The sequence below is a fragment of the Drosophila virilis genome, chromosome X (assembly GCF_030788295.1).
Source record: "Drosophila virilis strain 15010-1051.87 chromosome X, Dvir_AGI_RSII-ME, whole genome shotgun sequence".
Classification (NCBI taxonomy): Eukaryota; Metazoa; Arthropoda; class Insecta; order Diptera; family Drosophilidae; genus Drosophila; species Drosophila virilis.
In genome coordinates, this window is record NC_091543.1 from 11337291 (window position 1) to 11362942 (window position 25652).

General features: G+C 42.5%; 6 protein-coding genes across 9 annotated transcripts; 5 read left to right on the forward strand and 1 right to left on the reverse strand.

The window, feature by feature from the left end:
- Positions 1–153: 153 nt before the first annotated feature.
- On the forward strand, positions 154–10567 carry mys (position-specific antigen beta subunit myospheroid). 3 transcript variants are annotated; one of them, XM_032440374.2, is made up of 8 exons: positions 154–263; positions 3061–3899; positions 3975–4203; positions 5363–5447; positions 7970–8404; positions 8471–8665; positions 9180–10211; positions 10270–10567. In XM_032440374.2, exons 2-8 carry the CDS (start codon positions 3203–3205, stop codon positions 10333–10335), a joined length of 2739 nt encoding a protein of 912 aa, XP_032296265.1. In that variant the 5' UTR covers positions 154–263; positions 3061–3202; the 3' UTR covers positions 10336–10567. The 3 variants fall into 3 exon arrangements, with proteins under 3 accessions (XP_032296265.1, XP_032296266.1, XP_002057277.3); XM_032440375.2 differs by lacking the exon at positions 5363–5447 and adding an exon at positions 6505–6589; XM_002057241.4 differs by having other exon boundaries at positions 197–263; positions 3064–3899.
- Positions 10568–12156: 1589 nt separating this feature from the next.
- On the forward strand, positions 12157–14306 carry LOC6633634 (telomere-binding protein cav). The gene is made up of 2 exons (XM_002057242.4): positions 12157–12334; positions 12391–14306. Exons 1-2 carry the CDS (start codon positions 12203–12205, stop codon positions 13429–13431), a joined length of 1173 nt encoding a protein of 390 aa, XP_002057278.1. The 5' UTR covers positions 12157–12202; the 3' UTR covers positions 13432–14306.
- Positions 14307–14376: 70 nt separating this feature from the next.
- Positions 14377–19246, reverse strand: Upf2 (UPF2 regulator of nonsense mediated mRNA decay). 2 transcript variants are annotated; one of them, XM_015169962.2, is made up of 4 exons: positions 17483–19246; positions 16108–17276; positions 15746–16037; positions 14377–15662 (listed from the first exon to the last, which is right to left on the reverse strand). In XM_015169962.2, the coding sequence occupies exons 1-4, from the start codon at positions 19019–19021 to the stop codon at positions 14859–14861; spliced, it is 3804 nt and encodes a 1267-aa protein (XP_015025448.1). In that variant the 5' UTR covers positions 19022–19246; the 3' UTR covers positions 14377–14858. The 2 variants fall into 2 exon arrangements, with proteins under 2 accessions (XP_015025448.1, XP_002057279.1); XM_002057243.3 differs by having other exon boundaries at positions 16108–17279.
- A 1123-nt stretch (positions 19247–20369) lies between these two features.
- On the forward strand, positions 20370–22317 carry LOC6633675 (tektin-3). Its single transcript, XM_002057244.4, has 4 exons — positions 20370–20887; positions 20955–21542; positions 21614–21922; positions 21989–22317. Exons 1-4 carry the CDS (start codon positions 20469–20471, stop codon positions 22215–22217), a joined length of 1545 nt encoding a protein of 514 aa, XP_002057280.2. The 5' UTR covers positions 20370–20468; the 3' UTR covers positions 22218–22317.
- Positions 22318–22800: 483 nt separating this feature from the next.
- LOC6633676 (NTF2-related export protein) lies at positions 22801–23835 on the forward strand. Its single transcript, XM_002057245.4, has 3 exons — positions 22801–23218; positions 23283–23369; positions 23432–23835. The coding sequence occupies exons 1-3, from the start codon at positions 23201–23203 to the stop codon at positions 23726–23728; spliced, it is 402 nt and encodes a 133-aa protein (XP_002057281.1). The 5' UTR covers positions 22801–23200; the 3' UTR covers positions 23729–23835.
- A 268-nt stretch (positions 23836–24103) lies between these two features.
- Positions 24104–25148, forward strand: LOC6633677 (NTF2-related export protein). Its single transcript, XM_002057246.4, has 4 exons — positions 24104–24222; positions 24392–24553; positions 24617–24703; positions 24757–25148. Exons 2-4 carry the CDS (start codon positions 24545–24547, stop codon positions 25066–25068), a joined length of 408 nt encoding a protein of 135 aa, XP_002057282.1. The 5' UTR covers positions 24104–24222; positions 24392–24544; the 3' UTR covers positions 25069–25148.
- The last annotated feature ends 504 nt before the right edge of the window (positions 25149–25652 follow it).

Below are 25652 nucleotides of genomic sequence, written 5' to 3' on the forward strand. Positions count from 1 at the left end.
TTGCTTAAATGAATTGGATGTTTTATTTAAATATCAGCCTGATATTAAGCATAATTACATTTGTAGTGATTTGCCTGCGTTAACAAATGGGTTAGTGGAAGCATAATATCGATTAATCGTGAACTCGATAACAAATTGATTGCTTAGAGCAAGTAAGTGGCACAAGCTGGTCACACTTTTTGCACATTTTAATGTTATTTAAGTGTGGTCACACGGCTTCAGTTGTTTGATAATCGAGTGACAGTGCGGAGTCGTCGCCAAAAGTAATTATCACAAGTATTATTGCCAACTATTTTTTTTTATATTAATTTTATTGTTAAATTATTTGTTGCTTTTGTTAAGCAACAGTGTTCGGTATGCAGGAAGTGCATAAAAGTAAATTCTGATTGCAATTGCGCTGTAATCGTGCTTGTGCTCGCGGCTTTGTGTGCATACATGTGTGTGCATGAGTGGGCAACTCCACAAGTGTGTGCGTAAAATCAAAATAAAACCACAGCAACGCGCCCTGATGGAACTATTTTGTAGAATTACTAATTGAAAATGCATAAAACGTTGGAAATAAATGCCAAAAAGTGTTAGAGTGTGTGTGAAATAATGTGTATGAAGTTGTGTTACGTAAGAAAATGTTGAAATTTTGACTGCATTCTTGGTCAAATGGAAGTCTTCGTGTTGATGATTTCATTGACGATGACGATGACTACGCGGCCAACGCACACACACACACACACACATACAAGAATAAATATGCTTGCGTTTATATAGAATTTGTGTGTGCGTGTGTGCGCGTTATTTGCTGAGTGCCAATGAATATCCTCCACTTCGACTGCTGCTGGAGCTTAAGAACAAAGCACGGCATAAATTCTTTGATTGGGGTGGCAACACTTGGAAAGTTGACGATCAAACGTCAAACTGATTACATTAACCAGCACGCAGCAGCGCCCCCTATCGCCGTGTTTACTTTTGCTTACAAGGAGTTGCAGATCCAATTGGATCGCTCTGTTGTTGCCCTGCGTATATATATGTATATATATATATATATGTGTGTGTGTGTGTGGGCTTGTGTGTGCATGCATGTTTGCGTAGCTGTGTTTATCTCTGCTTATGGGCTGGTGTGTGAGGAACTTGTACGCCCACATTATGTAGCGCAGATGTTGCCGCTGCCTGGCCAAACGACCGCCCGGCTGCCTGCCTGCCCGCACGCCTGATGCTTGTGGTGGGCGATCGTACGAGGCCAAAACCAATACGTACATATCAATCGTGTATGTATGCATGCATGCGTGTGTGTATGTGTGTGTATGCTGACTTATGTTGTGGGCGCCCAAATTCGGTTCTTTGCTCTCTACTCATGCAAATTACTGCATTTCCCCACACACCTCTCAGTTGTTTATATTTAGATACCAAACCATCTGCACAACTCGACAAATGGCCACCCTTTTTTTTTTTTTTTTTTGTTTGTTCCAATTAGAAGCATGAATAACAAGCAACTGCACAAAACATGTCCAACTCTCAAGTCTCCAGTGTCAAGTTTGCAAGGCGATTGATTATTCATTCGTGCCCGGAAGACAGCGCAGTCGCTGCATGACTCAAGCCGTTGTGGATAAAATAATAAATAAAAAAACACACATTTACAAAACATACAAAACACAAAGTTGAGCATATTTGCTATAGGGGGAGCTTGCAATAAAATGGGGCGTCTTTGTCCTGACAGCGGCGCCCTCTTTGTTTATGTTTGAAATACGTTTTGCAGAGCACAAGAATAGCCATTAACAGTGTATTAACAGTGCAAGCACAAGCTAAACCGCCATTACATTTTCTTTCCTCTCTCTCTCTCGCTCTCACTCTCGCTCTCTACGTGCAATAATGGACATTTTATCAGTCATCATCAAAGTGAGACGCATTTTGCCTTTGGCTTATTGAGTCTTATTATTCAATGCCTTTGGCCCTTATTATACGAGAGCTAGCATGTGTTTTGTGTGTGTGTGTGTGTGTGTATGTGTGCGTGTTTTTTTTGTTGTTGTTTGTTTTGTTACACTCATCCGACAGCAGCCAAAAGCGGAGAGTATGAGTCATATCCAATTTGATTTTCGATTTTGTTCGCTTCGTACGAAACGACGCTGATTGTACAGCAACAACAACAGCAGCAGCAACAACAACAGCCTTGCGAGAGAAATAAATTTAGGCATGAGGCAAAACGGGGCAGGGCAAAGTAACGGCAAACCTGAGCAGATGTTTGTTGTTGTAATACCCTTACGAAAGCTGGACGTACACATTCGCACACCTATTTGCATTTGTATGCGTAATCTGTTTAGTTTTTGTTCAACACAATGACAACTTTTGTCTTAAAATTAATATAAATATTATTTTCAATAAATAATACGCCTTCATTTGCAACTCAAGGTTGAAGCTTTTGCAACTGGTTTTCATATCAGAATGTTAAATCCAATAAGAATCGCAGTTATGTTGGGATTTTGTGAAAATCGAAGCAACTTTCAGCACCCATTCATGATTTTTATCAATACTCTTAATAGAAGAAAAATGTGCATACCCTCTTTGAGCCAATTGCAACATGAAAGGGTATTAAAGCTGTTGGTGTCTTCGAAATAGTGTTTAATTTCGGCCCATGAATCCCATAAAGCGCGAAAAAAACGGATAAAAATAATTCATAAATATGTAAAAATAAAAAAAAAATAAACACAATTTTGTAGGCGATAAATCTAGAAATCTATGTGAAACCTAAAAAATGTTTTTATACCAAAAAAAAAAAGAAAAAAACCCCGTATTAAAATGTTCGTGAACTAGTAAGATAATTGCAGACGGGTGTAACCGACAGCGCAATACCCTACAGCTAAAAACAAGACTTGATTAAAACGTCGGTGACTCTTAGACTGTAAATGCAGTGACTCTCAAACTGTGAGCTGTTATCAAAGCAGCCAGTGGGCGTGGCTAAGAATTGAAAGCAATTCATTTTTGTTGGAGCAAAAACTTAACTTCTAAGAGTATTAAAATAAGTCGTCTTATTGAATTAGAATTAATTGCAACTGGAAATTTGATTTGTTGCAGCAGCTGCACCTGAAACTTTCGCACCTCCAACAACAATTAGAGCGACAGAGCCACAGCAGAGCACGGCACCAACGCAGCTAGAAAGAGAGCAAGACAGTGGGACACGCCGAGCGAGAGAGAGAGAGAGAGAGAGAGAGAGACGATGAGAAGAGAGACAACAGCATTGATAAAAACACCCGCCGCATTCGCACCTGCAGCCGCACCTGCACACCGCAAGATTCGCAGAGCAATGTTGCAGCCGCAGCTGTTGCAGATGTTGCAGGTGGCACTGCTGTGCATCCTGGCCAGCACAGCGACGCATTGGCCAGCGACGGTGGCCCAACAACAGTCGACGCTCGCCAGCCAAGGATCCCAACAGTCGCCGGCCAAATTGGAGCAGAATCCGTGCGTGAATAAGGTGACCTGCCATGAGTGTATACAGACACAGAATTGCGGCTGGTGCATGAAGCCCGATTATGGTGATCGGCCGCGTTGTTTTCTGCACACGCCCAAGGCGGAAGTGTGTCCGGAGCAGTTCATTTGGAATCCGGATACATCGGAGCGTATATTGATTAACAAGGATCTGACATTGGCCAGCGGAGGTGCCGCTTGGGCGGGCGGACAATATGTCTCGGGTGGTTCCTACCAGAGCAGCAGTGCACATGGACAAAGCTCCTCGTCTGGCTCTTACGGTGCATCCGGTTCCAGTTCCAGCTATGGCGCCAGCTCCAGTTCCGGTTCCAGCTCTGGTTTCAGTTCGAGTTCCGGTGCCGCCGGCTCAGCAGCAGTTGGCGGCGCAGCTGCCGCTGGTGAAATTGTCCAGATAAAGCCGCAACGTGTCAGCCTCAAGCTGCGCATCAGTAAGTTATCGATAAATCGATTGCTGTTGCATCGATAAATGTATTCATTTCTTGCATTTTGTTTTTTTTTGCTAGATGAGGTGCACAATCTAGATGTGAGCTACTCACAGGCCGAGGACTATCCCGTTGATCTCTACTATTTGATGGATCTGTCCAAGTCTATGGAGGACGACAAAGAGAAGCTATCCGCACTGGGTGACAAACTCTCCGAGACAATGAAGCGCATCACATCCAATTTCCGCTTGGGCTTTGGCTCGTTCGTGGACAAGGTTCTAATGCCCTACGTATCCACGATACCCAAAAAGTGAGTGCTATGCCCCAAAAAGCTATCGCAACTTACGTTGATAAGACTCTTAAGTATTATGACTATGAGCAAACGATGAGACTTTGATGAATCCGTTCGTTGGATTCAAATGAAATTAGTCACGACAACGTTAACGTTAAGTCTAGAACTTTTATATATGTATGATGATTATGTATATGATTAATAGCTTTGTCTATTGATTTTAGGTATTGCAAAATTTAGAAATTATTTATTTTCAATTTAAGAACTCTTTACATTCTCATCGACTCTCTCTCTCTCTCTCTGTGTCTCTTCTAACAAGATTTTGAACAAAAACAATCGCTTTCTAAACAAATTTTAATGAAATTTAATTAGAATAATGTTAACTTATTAATGTTTGTATGCCCGTTCAGAAGTTTCCATCGTTTTTACAATCTTTGTTGGCGACTTGTCCGACTCCAGATGGCATATATATATATATATATCTGATATCTTGATACTCAAAATTGGCCAATTAAATTTGACAATAATAAGTTTTACAATGCTTCCTCTAATTGAGAACAATTCCATTGACAATAGCAACAATTGTCCTTACAATATATATAAACAAAAAAAAAAATGCATTCAGCTTATTGAGAAAATCAAATACCCTAAAAATGTCTTTAAAGGGGTATTTGATTTTCGGTTAGCCGAAAATAACAGTTCATATGTGTTTATACCCTGAACTAAGTAAAGTAGTCAGAAGAAAGCATCTCCGATCCGAAAATTGCCTAACGATCGGACAACAAACACCGATGCTAATAGGAAAAAACATTTGCCTAGATTAGAGCTAAGGTATGTTGGGTTCAGGGTATCTGCTAGTCGGGCACTGCCGACTAGGCACTCACGTTTTTTTTTTTTTTTGATATATTTTATTTTAGTTTAGCTTGATGCTCTTGCTATCTTTATAATGACTAATTGAAAACAAACCAACTTTTACCTAATTTTTACTTTTATGCGAAACAAACAAAATACCAAAACTAACGCCACAAAATAATAACTACAACAACTACAACAAAAACAACAACCAAAATCACCATCAATCAACCAACGACAACTGTTCGATAACATATATGCATATCAATATATATATACATATATATACTTATATATATTTGTGTATATATGTTTATCTGTACAGGCTCGAGCATCCATGCGATAACTGCAAGGCCCCCTATGGTTACCGCAATCACATGCCACTGAGCAATAACACCGAAAGCTTCTCTGTAAGACCCCAATTAATCTATATACATATATATATATATATATATATATATACTAAATACATATCTCTATTGTTGCACTCTACACATATCTCAAATCTAGCTTTACATTACATTTTGTGTGTTTGCCCCATTAAAATACCATCTGCTATTCCATTTTCCTTGTTGCCTTGCCGCCTAACTATCGTATCTTTCGCATCTCTCTATATATATATATCCTATCGTATTGTATCGTATCGTATCGTATTGTATATGCCTTTTTGTCATATCTATATGCATATCTCTTACATATTTAGCTATAGTACGTACTATGTATTCATGTATTTGTTTAACTTCTTTATATCAGCATAAGCATTGGTACTACATGTCTGTATAATTCTGTGTGTGTATCTGTGTGTGTGTGTGATTTTATTTTAAGTTTGGATCCAAAATCAGCAAAGGCAAAAGCCAAGCAACTATTTGATTTCCGGCGCAGCCAACTTAACACGTGCGGTATATTCGTGCTGCCAGATCGTTGACGCAAGTTGAATGTTGTCTTTTGCTTTGTCTGATTCTCGATTCGCACATTAATCTATAACGGTAAACATATATATCTATCCATATCGTACGGCATTTGACTGTTGCACTCATATATATATCCATATATATATATATATGTAATTGTGTTGTAATAATGAAATGTGGCGGCATCAAGGTTGCCAGACTGTGCACTCGGCAAATCTGGCAACGCTGCTGTCTGGCCACACACTAAATTCGACTTTGCAATATTCTTAATTACTTTTACTTTTATTTTAGTTTATTTATTTATTTTTTTTTATCATTTGTATTTTTGAGTTTTTCTCATATACATAAATGCTCACCACTCTCTTCTCTCTCTCTCTCTCTCTCTCTCTCTCTCTCTCTCTCTCTCTTATCCTGCGCTCTCTCTATATATTTTTTTTTCCGATCTATATATGTGTATGAAAATTTGTGAAAAATCGGTTGCTTGTTGCTTTAAACTAAATAACGAAATACCCCAAATCTGAAAAATATCGAAAATCAAAATTCGTACAAAATTTAGCCTGGAGGAGCCATGCCCCAAATGCGATGCTCCCTATGGCTATCGTAACATCATGGGCTTGAGCATGGACACATATAGATTCTCTGTAAGTTGTCAACTGCCCAAAATTAAAAAAAAAAAAAAAAAAAAACAAAAACAAAAAGTAACTAGATGCAGAACCGTTCCATCTAATCCAATCTGAGAAACGTCCAATACATTTTTAGACATCTCGTTTAGCTGCTAACCCTCAACGAATTTATTTTTGCCCACATTTCTTTTACTATAATATTGATTTATTAATTATGTTTCGTTTGCACTTGTATTATTTGATTGCACATAACTTGTTGTATTATTATTATTAATATTAATATAAATATCATTTGGCATTGGCATTTCTTGCATTGGTCTTGGAACTTTCTAACTTTAATACATTTTGCACATTCGATAAGATCGTAGTTCGTCGTTTCATATGCTTAACCCTGTCGCCCGCATGCCACACTGCTTTAGTTAACCTCTATCAAAGCTTTGTCTTGTTGTTTTGCATTGTCCCTGGCACACTCTTGTCGATATGATATATACTAAGTATATATGGGTTGGCAATCTTATCGGTAGACGCTTGCCCGCTGAAAGATTGATAACTGTTTGCGTAGCGTATTCGAGCGTTGTTTCCAATCGAGAGACAAAAGTGAAAGTACATATTATGTCACCTTCAATTTTGGGCGTGATTGAAACCCGTCGATCGATTTTCGAAATTCGATAAGTTATCGATAACAGCAGACAATCCAAACAAGTTTATACTTTTAGTAATCAGAAGAGAAACAGACTATAAAAACTCCATGAGCTTCATTCTTGAATTTTGAGACTCATTTCACATCGATAAATTATCGATAACTTGCAAATAATTTAATTTAATTTTCTAAGTTGGCAAAAAAATTAAATAAATAAAAACGCGCGTGTGAGTTAAATCTTATTAAATACTTTATGTATCGGACCGAGAAGTCTTTGCCAATCGATAGCTTATCGATCAATTTAAATAGATAAATAACGAGCATAACATTAATTATCGAGGCTTGAGTTAAACTTTTGGCAGCTATCAATTATCGATTAACAATCAAATTATGCTCAGAGCTGACGTTTATTTTAAACTAGCAACAGTCATCGATAAACGATAGACAGGAATCAATCTGAAATTAGCGACGGTTATCGATAAACGAAATGCTGAAATCTCAACTAAATCAAAAAATGTTCTCGCTCCCAACTAAAGAACAATCGATAAGTCAACGATTATTTTCAACTGCTGTTATCGATAAACGACATCGAAATCGATTTTGAAATTGAGAACACGCTTCGCTTACGACTAAAAAAAACGTATGCAAGAGTGTGCCTGCCTAATAAATGCACCACAGCAAACGAATTTGATTATTTGTTTTTCGATTAATTCATATTTTTTTCTAACTACTACACACACGCACACACAAATGGACAGAACGAGGTGAAACAGGCTGCTGTCTCGGGCAATTTGGATGCACCCGAAGGCGGCTTCGATGCCATCATGCAGGCGATTGCCTGTCGCCAACAGGTTGGCTGGCGGGAGCAGGCTCGACGCTTGCTTGTCTTCTCAACGGATGCGGGCTTCCATTATGCCGGCGATGGTAAATTGGGTGGCGTTATAACGCCCAACGATGGCGAATGCCATTTGAATGGCCAGGGCATGTACACGCATTCGATCATACAGGATTATCCGAGCATATCGCAAATAAATCAAAAGGTCAAACAGAATGCGATCAACATTATCTTTGCTGTCACACAGAATCAGTATTCCGTCTATCAGAAGCTCTCCGGACATATTGAGGGCTCATCCAGCGCCATTTTGTCCAACGATTCGTCCAATGTGGTCGATCTGGTGCGCGAGGAATATAGTGTGAGTGCTTTCATATGCATATCTGTTATTCTTTATATAAACGAGAATTGTTTTGCAATTTCACAGAAAATCTCTTCGTCGGTGGAGATGAAGGACAATGCCATGGGTGATGTTAAGATCACGTATTTGTCCAGCTGCCTGACCAATGGACCACAGATTAAAACGAACAAGTGCAGCGGTCTCAAGGTCGGCGACAAGGTCACATTCACCGCCCAAATAACGGTCACCAAATGCCCAGCCAATCCACGTGACTGGAATCAGGTTTAGTAAATCGTTTCAAATCATGTTTTTCGTATAAATTGACTTTACCAAATGTCTTAAGCAGCGAACAGATTAAGGAAAGGGCGCCAATTCTTGTGCTCCTTTCACAGAGTAAACGTGCCTGGGAATTCATGAGCCACACACAGAAACAAACTCCGCATGAGAATAGATAAGTTGTAAAAAGTAGAGGAACTTCTAATCAATAGCCCCATTTGTCCGTCTGTTCATCTGTTCGTCCATTTGAACTCTTGAAATTGAAAATATAAATTATTGTGTAATATCGATTTTAAGATACATCAAACTTGGCTTGTAGGATATAGTAGATGAGAAGTATTATTATTATTACTTGTTGCCTCTATTAGTCCACAGATCGTGGACTATAAGCATCGAAGTGAGAAGCAGCATAATAAGGCAGCTCTAGACTGGGTGCAGAGAATCTTCTAGTCGGGCACTGCCGTCTGTAGCACTTAATTGATTGTTTCTGATCATGGTGAAACTGATCCGTATTTTTCAGGTGATTCAAATCTATCCGGTGGGCATCAATGAAAGCATGATCATTGACCTGGAGATGCTGTGCTCGTGCCCCTGCGAGCATGCCGGCTCCACTGGCTACGAGATCCACTCGCAGAAATGCCACAATCATGGCACGTACATGTGCGGCATCTGTGAATGCGATGAGCAGCATTTCGGCAACACGTGCGAGTGCTCATTGCTGGATGTGCACTTGAATAATGCCAACGTAAATATGTGCCGTCCCGGCAATGATACGAGTGTCGCCGAATGCAATGGACGCGGTAGTTGTGTGTGCGGCGAATGCGAGTGCCATAAGCGTGCCAATCCCGAGGAGATCATTACGGGCAAATATTGTGAGTGCGAGAACTTTAGCTGTGAGCGTAGAAAGAATTTGCTATGCTCTGGGCCCGATCACGGCATCTGTGAGTGCAATCGCTGTGTATGCAAGCCCGGCTGGACGGGCAACAGCTGTGACTGCCAGACGTCGACGGACACATGCATGCCACCGAATGGCGGTGAGATCTGTTCGGGTCATGGCACCTGCGAGTGCGGCGTCTGCAAATGCAAATCGACCGACGATGGCCGCTATTCGGGCAAATATTGTGACAAATGTCCCACATGCTCGGGCCGTTGTCACGAGCTCAAGGACTGCGTCCAGTGTCAAATGTATCACACGGGCGAGCTAAAGAATGGCGATGATTGTGCCAAAAATTGTACAACATTCACGCCCGTTGGCGTTGAGAAGGTCAAGATCGATGAGCACAAGGATGAGCAGCTGTGCGTCTTCTTCGATGAGGACGATTGCAAATTTACGTTCAAATATAGCGAAGTGGGTGAACTGGTTGTGCATGCCCAGGAGGAGAAGGAATGCCCGCCCAAGGTCTTTATGCTGGGCATTGTGCTGGGCGTCATTGCGGCCATTGTCCTAATTGGCCTGGCCATATTGCTGCTTTGGAAGCTCCTGACCACCATACACGATCGTCGCGAATTCGCGCGCTTCGAGAAGGAGCGCATGAACGCCAAGTGGGACACGGTAAGCATATTGAGAGCAACAACAATTGCCAATATAATTATTATCTATGATATTGCAGGGCGAGAATCCTATATACAAACAGGCCACATCCACCTTCAAGAATCCCATCTATGCGGGCAAATAATTCGCAACGTCTGCACCCAGCAACAGTTGCCCATTGTGTTTTCTTTAGTGAAATTTGCCATTTAACAACCGACTGCCCCTGCTATCAACACGCCCCCAAACACACACACACACACACACCCCTACCCGCCTCACCCCTTCCGAGCCACACAAATGAAGCAGCTTCAAATAAGAAAAAAAAAAAAAACGGTGCGCGTGCCACATTTAACAAGAAACAAACAACAAAAACAAAATGCTTGGAACTAAAGTCAAACTGCCATTGAAACGCGTTCGTAACTAAGTCAAAGTTTTATAAAAAAAAAAAACTCTATATACACATAGCAAACGAATTGTGCCTTGCAATACATATATATATTTATATATATATATACCATAAATTTTAGATTTTATATATGTACTTGTGTGAACGTGGAAAAGCTTCCATTGCTGAACAGCCAAAACAAGCAACAAAATTTGGAACGCACAAACAACAATTGATCCATACGCATCAACTAATCAAACGATCTACAAACAAATCTTAACAACTATTTACTTATATGAAATCAACTGAAATCAACGAACGATCCGCTTTTAAAATATATGTAAAATGTATTTCATCTGTGCAGAGTTTCCAAAATCGCAAATATTCAAAAGCGAAACAATAACAATTGTTAAGAAAGTCACATGAAATGCTTTTGGAATGCAAGACTTGCGTGTGCAGCACATTATACAAATTGTAATACTTAATATTATTATTTCATTTAAAATTTGTAACTTAAGTATTTGGCAAAGCCTTTTCGGATCGCCTAATTTATTAATGTCCATGCAAGCTAGCAATGTATTTATTAGCTAAACGATCCAAAAAGCTAAACAAAACAACAAAACTGAATTTATGCCAATTTCAAAACAAAAACAAAACTAAAAAAACAAACTGATTTTGTTAACTTTTATGGACTTACGCCCAATTTTTGTTTGCCGTCAATTCTTTCGTGTTTTTCTTATATGTATGTTTATTATTTTTTTTTTTATATATTATTATTTTAAATCTAACTTTACAATTAATATTTAAGCGTATTAACATTTAAGCTTGTAATTGTTAATTTTATATGACAAACAAAAAGAAAAAAAAAAAAACAAATTGTGGCACGTTTTTTTTTTTTTATTTATGAACCGTCGAGAGGTTCCAGTTTCTTTTTAGGAAACGTGCCTTTTTCAACTTTCTGATCATTAATAGTATAATTAAACATAAAACAAGATGAAGAAAGAACAACATATTTTTGCAATTTGTACTGATTACTGATTAACAACAACAAAATAAAACGTAGTTGAGTGTATAAAAAAATAAAACATTAAATAAAAAAAAGTAAAGAGTAAATAATTAATTGAAAAAAAAACAGTGTGGAAACACTGGCAATTTTATTGAAATATCAAATAATAAACATATAATAAAAACTGTTTGATGCTAATTTTAATGAAATAAAAAAGAAACGGAAAAATAAATGTCGAGTTTCAATTATAAAATATTAATATGTACCTATTTTTTTTTAAAATACAAATTCTGCATTCATGTAAAATTAACAATGCCTAGACTATACGCATATATATATATCCAGTTATAAGTGGACTATTATAAGTTGGAGGCCGTTAGTTTGAGACGTAAGGCAAATTATTGCCAAATGCCTTGCCAGATATTCTGAAATACCCTATGGAGCATCGATACTTAATCAGTTCCAGTTAAATCGGCAGCTTACCAAATTCAAATTCTATTGGCCGAGCTGTGCTGCACAGTGTGACCGCTGCTTGCAGCGAAAGAAAATACCAGAAAATGTGCTTATTGAGCGGCCAGCAACAGAGCTTAAATTTACAGTTGCTTCTTAACATATGTCAGGATGTTGCAATATATGCCGCATAGCTTGACACGGGCGCTGATTAACTATCAAAATGAGGAGGAAGAAAAGATATTAAGCCTGGCAGTGGATGCAGATGACAAGCAACGCTTAAAGCAAATGTATGCAGCACTCGTAAGTACAACAAAACAAAGATCGCGCCAGTTCAACACGAAACTCAATTTCCATAGAAAGTCAAAAACAGCGATTTGAGGCGGAAGCACAGTGCCGACGAGGTGAACATGTTATGCCGCCGAACCAAGCTGCGCGTTAATATGACGCTCTTCAATTGTGTGTGGGATGCCAAGCGGCGACTGCGGCGTAAGGATCGTCTGGCCAAGCGTTCCGATTGCTACATCAATGCCATGTTGATCAGGGCCGTGCACAGGCGTGAGGTAGTGCCCTATACGGATGATGAAATAGCCAAATGCAATCACATACGCAGCTGCCAGCTGAAGAAAGATAATAACTGCCGGCTCGATCGTTGGCGCAGCAAACAAAAGTACAGCGAATCGGTTGCACTGCAGGAAACGCCAACGCCAAAGGACGTTGCTCGGCTCAGTGTCAGCGATATCGGTGAATCGCATTTGTGGCATTCGGAGACGTTGGAGCTTAATAATGAAGTCGGCGCACTGGATGCCATGCACATCAATAGCCTGTCAATGTCCATCGATACACAGCTAATCCACGCGCCAACTCCTGAGCTGGCGAGTAATGATGAAGATTGGGCACTCGATGCCATGCTACTTAATATCGAGTCCATGTCCATTGATGCACAGTCAACCCAAGAGCTGGAGAATGATATGCCCCTCAAAGCCGAGTCAATCACCAAAGATATGCAGCTGACACAGATGCCCAACCAACAGCTAGAAGACTGGGCAATAGATGCCATGCTCCTTAATACCGAGTCATTTGACATTAATACACAGTTGACACGAGCCCAAATCCAAGAGCTGGAGAACAATATTGATAACTGGGTACTCGAAGCCCTGCTTCTTAATGCCGGATCAATTGCCATTGATAAACAGCTGATAAAGAAGCCAAACGAGGAGCTGGAAAATAACAATAATCTAGATTGGGCAATGGATGCCATGGTCATTGATAAACAATTGACACAAACTCCATCGCAGAGCGTGGGGCATAAACTCGAAGACTGGGCCATGCTGCTCAATACCGAGTCCAGGACTGCGAATGCGCAGACGCCAACCGCTGATCCGGCTGGACAATTGTGACGCATATGCCATGGTTGACAAACACATAACCAACAGTTCCTCCCAAGCTGTCGAGCAGACTGGAGATGTTGACATTTAGAAATAAGTTTCACAGCAGACGTTCAAACCAAATTGGGTTCCACATTCAAATCTGCACTTAAAGAATCTGAGATGAGATTTAAACCCAAGTTTAATTGAGCATTTAACAATTCGTTGTAAAGTCTCGATGCCTGATTGAGTATTATGCAGAACTATAGAAACCTTGAGAGTTTACGTTCTTAATATCAAATGAATTCTATCTCCAAAGCATCTTGTTTCGTAGCACTTAAGAACTGTTTAAGACTAGTTTAAATTGAATCAAGTAGGCTTAAGTATTGGCTTAATGCTCAAGCATTATAAGCTAGAGGAGCTGTTATTGTGCCTGAGAATATTTGAAAACTGTTTGTCAAAGTAAGTTTTTCTTCTTGTTAAGATCTTTAAGAACTGTTTGTAAGTGAAATCTTGGAGCAACAACAACAAATTTCTTTTAGTCAAGCCTTAGTTCTATTTTGTTTTCTACCTTGTTGAAATGAAATAATTTATATTTTTTACTGGTCGCTCAGCTAAGCAATCATAATAGCTGACCAGTTGTTGTGATTGATAACTTGCGAGTTCCTTTTTGTTAAACTCATTGTAAAGATAAAAAAAAAACAAATATCTTTTACGAGTCGTCTATGTTAACGAGAATAAGACCTGCTCTTATTTTGTTTGGAATATATTTGACAGTTTTTTTTATGAAAGTGCGCTTCAACAGAGGAGAGCGTTGAGTTTATGGCGCTAATTAAGATGTTTCATGAAATTTTTGATTTTTGGGTTTTGTTTATTGAATAAAAAAACAAAATATGTTTTCTCAACAAGTCTGGGCGCTGCTATTATCTACACAATTATAAAATCTTTATAAGTCTATGTACATAACCATAGAATTATGAATAACACATATTAGCCGTACATATATATATATATATATAAATATATGTATATATAAATATATACTTATAGAGATACACATATATATATATATACATTTGTGTGTGTGTGTGTAAGTGTGTGAGCCTAGGCTCGCCATAGACGCCTTGGCGTGATTAGAACACTCCAACTTAAGTACGTTCCACAACAATATAAAGGAGCTAACAATGGGTACACAGACATAGTTGGGCATTGGCTAGTCCGTCCGCCCATATGCAATTGAAGGCATCTTGTGAACGCCAGTCTATGGCTCTGGACATACATAGAGATATCTTTGCATTGATTGCTCTTGGAGCGTCTGAGCAGACAGGCAGGCAGGCAGGCGGGCGGGCGGGCGGTCGGGCGGTCGTTCGATCGGGCAGGCAGGCGTTGGGCAGACAGGCGCTGTTTGTTGGTCTGTTTGATAACGCTTTGGCAACCAGGTGACTGGTAACAGGTGACACTTAGTGAAAGATCAAATCTGCGTCGGGTGCACCCTTTTGATGCTTGAACTTGTGCTTGTTGGGCTTCTGGTAATAGCTCTGTGTAAAGTTGCGCTGTTGCAGCGGCAGCAGCGACTCCTGATAGTCCTCCTCCTCGATGCGTTCGGTTATGTTTAGCGTAAGGCGTTTCACTTTCTCTTTCTCCTCTCGCGTTTTCTGCTCCTGTAGCCTTAGATTGATGGCCAGCTGCGAGTCCGATGGGGCCACAAATGACTTGAACTGCTGCTTGCCACCCTTATTGCCGCGCACCATCAGCACAAAGGATACAGCGCCGCTGCCCTTGCTGCCGCTGCCACCGCCGCCGCCGCCGCTGCCACCACCCTCTGCGGCGGGCGTATCGCTGCATGCGGCTGCGTTGGCTGGTAAATTGTTGACGCTATCCGAGGCATGGGCGTGGGCGTGAGCATTGGCGTTGGCGGCAGACGCGGCAGCAGCATTTGCGCAGGTCTTTGAGATCTGTGGCACGTTGTTGCCCATTATCTGGTCATAGGATTTCTTTTGCAGGCGTGCCATCATGGGCACAGGTATATCTTTGTTGGTGGCTTTGAGTGGCGGCTCCTTGAGACGCTCCTGATACGAATCGCTGGTCATCTTTTCGTACATTTGCTCAAATTCAAGATCCTCTTTGGATTTCTCTGGCGGCGGTGGCGGCGGCGCTGGCTCTGCCTCATATTCAGTCCAATCGTTAGCCTGATCGGCCTCCGAGCCACCAGCGGCCTGACGTTCGCGCTGATCATTCGATGAGCCAGCCGAATCATCCGTTACCTAAACGCAATTGAAAAGCGGAAACGTTGAGTATGAATTGAATCTATGGAACGGCCATTAAAAACGTTGTCCATGCAACTTACGCCCTCGTCCAATTCGTTGATTTCGCTAATGGTCGTCAGGCTGGCATCCTGGGCATTATTGTTGGCCTTAAGCTGCGGATACAGTTGCTCCTGCAGCTGATCAATGGCCTCCTTGGCCTGCTCCAGATTCTTATACAGCTTGAGCTTGGGTCGCACACCGGCCAAACAATCGCGATAGGTGTGATCGACGAGTATGGGAAACAGATCCGAGGTGTTCTCCGATTTGCTAAATACCGGATGCGATTTCTTGTGCCAATAATAGTGCTGAAAGAACACCAAAAAGTAGTCCAATCTGTGAAGAGAATTCAAAATTAGTTGGTTATAAGTTTAATTACGTGTGAAGAAATATTGACGGGACTTACTTCTTGCGCGTGGCCTGGCTGGTAAAGTAGGGGCCGCAGGTATCCAGCAGCATGCATGCCAGCTTAAGGCGAAACAGACTCTCGGGCGGATCCAGCGGCGAGATCACAGACTGATCCAATGTCACGCCGAGCGATATTATCGAATACAGTGTATTAAGTATATGTGTTGACTCGACCAGCTTATAGTTATACATCTCGCCCAGATATTTGGCCATGGCGATGCGACGCTGCGACATCTTGGGCGAGTGTATCTCCAGCCCGGCGCGTATATCCTCAAACACGTTGTCAATGACAATGGTGACAGCGCGCGGCTGATAGGAGCTCAGCCCAGAGACCAGATCGGCCAGGCAGCGTATGAGCGGAAAGCGCAACAAATATGCCTTGCTGAGACATTTGATGGCATAGCTGCTTATCTCCGGATCCTGCCAATTGATGCGTCGCAGCATTTTGATGCAACGCTCGACATTCTGTTTGCACAGCTCCTCAAAGATCAGATGTCGTATATACTCGTGCATGGGCGGACGCGGTGTTATCTCGCGCTTAGCCGATTCTGGCGGCTTTACCAAATAATAGACGCTCTCGATTTGTGCCGCATGTCGTGAATCCATGGCCGTTGCCGTCTTCATGCGCAGCATTTGATCGAGAAAGACGTTCATCAAGAGTCGCGAATCACGGCAATTGTATAGATAGACACCGCTGACCTCCACAAAGGCGCACGCCATCTCGATGTGATGGTGTATAAAGTCGCGCAACAGCATCTTCAGGCAGCCGAGGGCATCGAATTTCTTAAACAGCCCAAACTTGACCAGTTCGCCAATGAAGCGGACAATCTTCAGCTTTGACTCAATATTCAGTTGGTTCTTCTTGCGTATATGCCATTTGAATTCCTTGCGCAGCAAATCGGACAGATCGGCGGCCACGTCCGTATTGCACATATGCACAATTGCCACAAATCTCGACAGATATGGCAATATATCGAGCCGCGTACGCTGCACACTAAAAATCGTCTTGGTCAGCTTCTTGCGCTGATGCTTTGTATTATAATTAAGCAGAAATTCTATTGCCGCCGAATCGATCAGCTCCTTGTTAACGCAATTGAATAGATTTAAAAGGAACACGTCGAATTGCTGGCGCAGTTGTTGGCTCTGCGATTGTGCCTGTTGTTGTTGCTGCTGCATGGGATCAGTCAGAGAGAGATAGAGCGAGCGAGAGAGAGAGACAGACAGAGAAAGAGATGTGTTATTAGTATATAGAGTCTAACTGGCCTATCGACCGATCGATATAGCTCTCCTATAGCCTTAAGACTATACTTAATGGATTGGAAGATGCATCCATCTAAAGCTTGTTTAGAGCTCTATATGGATGGCCTACTCACCGTTTGCTGTTGTTGTTGCTGTTGCTGCTGCTGGCGTCCCAGTTCCATGAGTGCGCTGCCCATTTTCTTGTCTATCGGCACAACAGGTGCAGTAGCTGCAGCTCCGGCGGTAGCAGCTGCCTCTGCCGTGGGCGTGGCAGCTGTTGGCTGCTCCTCCTGCTCCTTGTCGAGGGCCGTGTCGCTGGCCGTTGAGGGCGGATCATCCATGTCCAGTTCCGCATCGATATTGGCATCGATGGCCTCTTCGGTCAGCTCGCTGGGCTCTTCTAGTGTCTCCAGATCGACTTTAGGTGCCGAAAAGTTGGGCAGAAACTGACGCAAATCGGGCAAATCAGTGTAGAAAGCGCGCGTCTCCTCATCGCCCCAGGGATCCAGTGTGCCAAAGGCGGCGCTGTCCAGCATATTGTCAATGACAGTGCCCGGATTGCAGCATTCGGATTCTTTGGTCAGCTCCGGCAGCGGTTCGCCTAACAGTTCCGACAGCGATTGGGCCGAGGCGAGCAGCTTGTCAAAGCTCGCCTGCATCAGTTCACATTTCTCGCGTTTCTCCTGGCTTATTTCACCCTTACACTCCATGGTGCGGCGTATGTTTTTGGTCATGTTCATCAATGCGGCCTGCTCGGCCAGAACGTGCTTGCAGAGCGCCTTAAAATAGCCCTTGAGCATGGTGCGTAGATTAAGCTGTTTGTCGGCGCTCAAAAAATCCGATTTCGGCACCTCCACCTGATACTTGTTGGCCAGCTGTTGCATCTTTTGTGGCACCAGGCCGGCATATTCCTCGCCGCAATGTCGGCAAAACGATAATATTATGGAAAAGTTACTATGATCATCCTTGTCCTGGGCTATCAGCTGCACCAGCACCATGCCCAGCAGCGCCAAGCCCGGCTTCATCTGTATGACGCCAGAGCTGACCAGCTCGGCGAACAGACGCAAATCCACGCGCAATTTACTCGGATTGCTTATCTTCTCGGTAGCTTTGATATTAAGTGCCTTCTGCCATGCCTCGAGAAACTGCGTATTAAAGTCCGCGTAGGTGCAGTGCAGCTTGGAGGCCAATGTAACCACAGCGGGCACATCTGTCATCTTGAGCTTGGCCTCGGCCAGTGCAGCACATATTTCGGAAATATATTTGCTTAGATTCAAAGCGGACAGTTCGCGCAGCAGCGCCTCCAGCTGTGTGCTCGTAAAGACCTTCAGCTTCTTCACAAATGCCGTATTCTTCTTCAGGCTAGAGTCAAGGCGCGCAAAATACTCATCGCCGGGCAGCTCAAAGTTGGCATTCTGCTGGCGCAGCTGACGCTTTGCGTCGATCTTCTCCTGCAGCTCGCCAATAAACTGATTCAGTTCGGCCAACCGCTCCTCAGCCTCCAGTGTGCCAGAGTCGTCAGTCGCAATTGCAGCCGCTGTTCCTGTGGCGGCATCCGATGTTTCGGCATCCGCCTCGCTGGCGGCCGCACTTGACGTTGTTGTTACTGTTGTTGCTGTTGTTGTTGCTGTTGTTGCCGCTGTAAGCGCCTCGCTTGGTTTGTTGGCGCTCATGGCATCGAATTTGGTTGTACTCCGCTATTTTAAATATTATTCGCGTGCTGTGCAAATGGCTCAATCAAACCCGTAGTATTCGAACTGTGTAGACTGTCACATTCGTATGTGATTTGATTAGGTTGCCTTCGCCTGCTTTCTTTCAGCCAGCGTTTCGTTTCGATTTGCAAGTGTTGTCTACTGTTTTTTTTTTTTTACGTTGACCGTGTTCGTCGTGGGGCACATCGCACATCTGTGTGTTAGTCATGTGTATACACTCACACTGCGGCATGCCGTGCGTGACACGCATCCATGAGTATGTGTCTGCTCTAACGATTAATTGTGTTAACACATATATGGGAAATTCATTATTTTTATGCTTTTTAAATATTTTTTTTTTATCGGCATATCTAATTTAATTAGTGTATTTAAATTTTCAAACAATCAGCAAATATTTTCAAATTTTAAGTAATTGTGTTTATTTGTTTTAAATTAAAGAAACACGATCAATATATCGATATTGATATATCGATATTTATTCTGTGCATTTTGGCGCTGCGTTCAAACTGCAATTTAACGACTCCTTTGCTCTTATGAATATGTAAGTAAAATAAGCAGTAGTCTGCCCTAATTTTGCATGTCGTCAAGTTGGACATTGAACTTAAACCATACAACAATACAACACAATACAACTCGATGCCATTGATTTTACAAAACGCACGCTATCAACAACCACAGCGGGTACTAAGTTACCAAGCCAAGTTAAATCAATATTTAAGTCAATTGCCAACAATGAGTCGTCTTTAGTTGCGGAATTCCAGTGTTTATAGTTACATACTGGCTGTCGGTGCATAGGCCATTTTATTGCAAATGCTCTGCTGGGCGACCGAGGATAATTTATCAAGGCAACGAAATCCAAATCCGCAGAAGGCGCCCGAAACCCTCAAGAATCTGCTATTGCGCTCAAGTGTGCCCATTGTGAGTGATCAAGCACAAAACCTATTGGATGCCATGGCACCACTGAAGGGTCATGAGATCACCAAAAATCAAAAGCACTTATATCTTGAAAATCGGAAATTTGATCATCGTTTGGTCAAGGATAATCTGCTTGATAAATGGCCCACAGCGGACATGAACGAGTACAAAGAGCGCAAGGATCATCGCAATCTCATGGAATCATATGTATCATCTATCAGCCTATCATATCTGACCAGCACCAGGCACGCACCAAAGACATAAATAGAACATTGATTTATGCAATATGTACAGCAGTAGGCTCTGATTTATTATCTAATGCTAAGTATATTTTTATTATTTAGTTATCTTACAATCTCGCACAACTTCATATCGTGTAGGAATATTTTTCGCGCCGTATTTTTTTTTTTTTTTTTTTTTATTTTACCTTTAAAGTAGTTGCACCAAATTCCAAGTAGTTGAAATTTTCGGAGTATCAAACACAGCAGCAATCATGTCGAACCAGCACGATGGAAACACTGCGTTGCCGACCCAGAGCGTCATGTATTCTCAATTGCAGCCATGGAGCCATGCGGGTGCGCCGCCCTGCATGGAGCCCATCAGTGGTGCGACGGTGCCATCTCGCCTGGCCGCCTCCTATGAGACAACACAGCGGCATCCGTGGCGGCCCAAAATGGCCTTCGAGATGATCGAGGTGAAGCATATGCCGGAGCAGCCGGTTACCAATCAGATGACGCAGCCATGCTTTGTGCCGCAGGGCATGAAAACGGAGGGCATGATATTTCCGAATCTAGTTACCGGATTCGAGCGCAATCCACAGCATGCGGCACGTGCCGCACTCTACACGCGCTACACCAACAACGAGTGGCACAACAATAATCTGGGCATCTACGGCGAGTCAAACACGAATCGGTGAGTGTAATTTATATGTCCATATGGAATGCTGTCCACTCAACTTTAGCTGATTCATGCGGCGCAGCAACATGTCGGAGCGTATGCGCAATGATGCAGTGCGTCTGATGCGCGAAACGGACGAGACGGCATCGATGGGCCAGCGGGACGCCGGACGTCGTTTGGGTGAACGCATTACGGATTTGACATTTTGGCGCAACGAGCTAAATGCCGAGCTGGAGAAGTTGATTGGCGAGATGTCCGGCATCAATGAGCTGCAGCGGCAGTGCGGCAAGGCGATGCTGGACCTGGAGATACCGCTGCACATCGCCCAGGAGTGTCTATTCCATCGCGAGGGACGCCAGGGCATGGAGAAGGTGCACGATAATGTGGAGAAGGCGCTACTGTTGGAGATCAATCATTTGCGCAATTCGCGCGATCGCCTCAAGGAGCTGCACGAGAAGATTGCCAAGCAGGCGATCGACTGCCGTGGCGCCCAGCATTTGCTGGAAATCGATGTAACACAAAAGGAGTCCACCATGGGCATTGATTCCATGTGCCATCGCCTGAACAACTTTAGTCGCGGCATCACCTATTTCGGTGGCATCGAGAAGTACGATCCGACTGTCAGCACCCAGGACTCCTGGGCACTGGCCAGCAGTGAGCATGTCAAGCGGTAAGAGGTTACATTTAGTTTTCCATTTCCCCAATATAATGCCCATCAAATTGTTTGGCATACGAATTCAGTTCGCAGGCGGAACGGGCCAAGTTGTCGCAGCTGCGCAGCGACTCACAGAACGTGGTCAATGCCGTTGCCTCCTCTGTCTGGGACTTCTGGAACAATACGAACAATGCGCTGGATAGGCGCGCCCAGGAAATGGCCGGCGCAAAGAGTCGCGTACAGATGCATCTACAGAAAGTGCAGCAGGAGCTGTTCGATATGGAGAAACATCTATTTCTGCTGCAGAAGGCCATACAGGACAAATCGAATCCGCTTAAGGTGGCGCAGACTCGCCTCGAGGCGCGCTCTCATCGTGAGGGCATGGAGCTGTGCAAGTAAGTCGTGAATTAATTCATGTTTATCTTTGTATGCTCGCGCTAACCTGCCGCATTCTCGTCCAGGGACACAGCCCACGATCGCCTAGTGCTGGAGGTGCAGGACTTGCAAGGCACTGTCGATGTGCTGCATCATAAGCTGCAGCAGGCGGAGGCCACCCATCAATCTTTGCTCAAGACCCGCTGCATCCTGGAGGAGGATCTGCGCAACAAGGTCAACGCCCTGTTCATCGATCGTGAGAAGTGCATGAGTTTGCGTCGCTCCTTTCCCATAACCAACCTGATTCGTTATTGATCAACGTTTCGGTAACTATTTTGCTTTTTGTTCGTCTCAAATTGTATCACGTGGTAATGTCTAGTGTAGTCCTTATACACAAATATAATATACATATGTATATGTGCGTGCAAGTTTCTATGCCCGGTTTTCTTGTCGCCCGTTTGCAACAGATTACCGCTATGTTGGCCAAACCCTATCTGGGTCCTCAGTGTCGAGCCATCGATGTAGCTGTAATTGGTAATAAATGCTAGAGAGTCGGAGTCGTGTCTACTTCGCTAAGTTACTTTTATCGGGATTCCATTTGTTTGTATTATTTTTAAATACAGGCAATTAAAAGTTGCCGTGAAGCATCGATACCGCGTGCGATGAATCTTGAAGGCTCAACTATCGCAGCCCGTGCAACGCTAGCTTTAATTTATAACGATATATCGATAACTGAAGTCGATAACCTGATATTCGCCTTAACGCGCGCCTATCATCGACACCATTTTGTTTTTTTTCTTTCAATCTGACAGGAGTTGTGCGTAGTGAGCTTGGATTAACTTTTTGAAAATACGACAGTTTTGTGGGTTTTTTTTTGGTAAGCTGGATGTTTGTTCCGGCTTGCGAGAGAACACTTAATTTCTGCATCGTATAAGCGTTTGCATTTGAAATTATGCAAAAAGTGTTGTCAGTTACGAAAGCTCTGCACGGTTTTAAAGATAAAGTATAAGCTTGCACGGTGTGTGAAAAGAACTAATGCATTTAAATTGCTTGCAAAATGATGTGGGAATCTTAAGAACTTCACCCAAATTTATCATAAATAGCGCTGAAACGATATCGTTCGAGTTAATATATTTAATTGGTGCCTTACAAATTGACAGTTGACAATTTTAAAACTGTGAACTGAACTTTCGCACCGTTTGTCATTTAAAGCGCAGCCAACTTCACTGCACGCTGTCAATCGATATCTGCAAATTGCAGTTCTCCCCTTTCCGTGATTTCATTTAAATAGAAAACAAATGGATACACTGAACAATGTGAGTGTCAATGCATTGAAATGAAATGGACAACTATGCATTATTAAACGAAATCTTTTATTAGGATATAGACTCCATAGTAGAGGACTGCTGTCAGACGACCGATGACTTTGCGGATCTGTACTATAATTTTATTGACAGTCGACGCGATGTACGTACATCAATCAACAATTGGCATATTTATTGCCATATTATGATTCTTGATTCTTGCAGAAAATGGGTAATTTCTATTTAGACAGCGCTAAATTGACCTGGAATCATAATGAAATACTGGGCCGTCAGGCCATCCAAAAGGTATTCTTGGACTTGCCACCGTCGCGTCATGAACTGCAAACGCTCGACTCTCAGCCGTTCCTCTACTCCTTGGGGGGTCAGCCCACGTATATCATAATGACCAGTGGAACAGTCCTGTACGTTGGGCAGCCGTTGCGCGCCTTTAATCAGTCCTTTGTTATAGCCCAGGAGAACAACAAATGGAGTATCACCTCGGATTGCTATCGCCTGTTATAGGTTTATTGATTATCAGTTGATGTACAAAAATAATATATATATATATATAGTCAATAAATTAATGTTTTAATAGCTATTGTCAGTAGTGAGGCATAGCAAACAATTAACTTGTTCAAGTGTGTTCAACAGTTTTTCTTTGCTGACAGAAAAGCAAAAGTCAACCTTGCTTAAGGTTTTTATTTCTAACATTGTTTCATTGCTCGTCTATTATTAATATTATCGAATTTATTGTTATTGCTGTGCCAGCAACCAATCAATGCGATTTCATCGATAATCATATATCGATTATTGCAAAGTCGATAGATCGCTATTCGCCTGGACGCGCGCCAATTATCGACGCCATTTTGTTTTTCTCAAACTGACAGTGACAGCTAACGCATTTTGTCGCAGGAGCTGTACGAAGTGAGTTCTCAGTGCGGGATCATATATATTGCGTTAACCCTTTGCTAAGAAACGAGAGCTGCAAGCGTAACATCAGCCGCATTGAGCTTGCCGTAAGTTGTAAATGATTACAATTTAAAGCAGGGCACAAACATCAAGCATTTCCCCAAAGTTCCATAACAGGTCTTTTATATTTCCTATGGGAATTCGTTCGTGTTTTTATGCCCTACAAATGAGTGAAAAGCGTATATTACTTTTTACTTTTTTTTTTTTTATTAAAAGGTAACAATTATTTTCTATACACAATTTGTTGCCTGCAAGGGTATTCGAAACTGTGAGCTGCATTTATGTCAATCGTAGCGCAGCCAATTTCACTGCGAAACTCGCCGAAATCTGAAAACTGGAGTCCCGCTCACTCAGTGAAATACAAAGGCGATGAATAACGTGAGTTTTTTTAAATGAAATTTAAAAAAGAGAGATGTTATCAACGGCAATAACTGACATTAGGAGCTTAAGGCCAATCTGGAACTGTGCGCCCGTACGGCCGTAGACTTTACGGGCTTGTACTACGCCTTTCTGGACAATCGGCGCGATGTACGTACGTCGATTACGGCAATTGCAGCAGTTCATGTTGTTGATTATTGCAGGAAATGGGCTATTTCTATTTGGAAAATGCGAAATTAACCTGGAATGGCATTTGCACCTATGGCCGCAAGGCCATTTTACAAAAGTTCGTGGAATTGCCGTCGTCGCATCATGAGCTGAAAACGCTGGATGCCTTGCCCATGCCGGCCTCCATTGTGGGGAATCAGCTGACAACCACGATCCTGGTCGGCGGAATCGTCCAGTACCCGGAGCAGCCGATGTGCACCTTCACTCAAGTCTTTCTCGTTACCTCTGAGAATGATAAATGGAAAATCTCCTCAGATTTGTATCGCGTTAAGCAGCCAATAAATTAATCATCTCTTTAATGTACAAACTGACGTGATTGTCGATCAAAACGCAGCCCAATCCCGAGCTAAGTTGGAAGCTGGCGTCAAAAATATATATATCTAAATTTTGACCAACATTGACCAAATGGCAAGGCAAATGGCATCACGTTTTTTGCCAAAATCGGGGTCGGCTCGAAGATTAAAACTTGTTCGATGATTTATTGCTTAATATCTCGGGTAATAGCTCCGCGCGGAGATATGACGTTTCGAAACGACATAACTCCGCGCGGAGATATGACCTTCCAAATCATCACGATTTCTATCAAAATCGAGGTCGGTGCGAAAATGGAAACTTTTTCGATGATTTTTTTTAATATCTCGGGTAATAGCTACGTTGGAGATATGACGTTCCAAAACGACATAATATCTCGGGTAATAGCCCCGCGCGGAGATATGACGTTTCGAAACGACATAATATCTCGGGTAATAGCTCCGCTGGAGATATGACGTTTCGAAACGACATAATATCTCGGATAATAGCTCCGCTGGAGATATGACGTTTCGAAACGACATAACTCCGCGCGGAGATATGACCTTCCAAATCATCACGA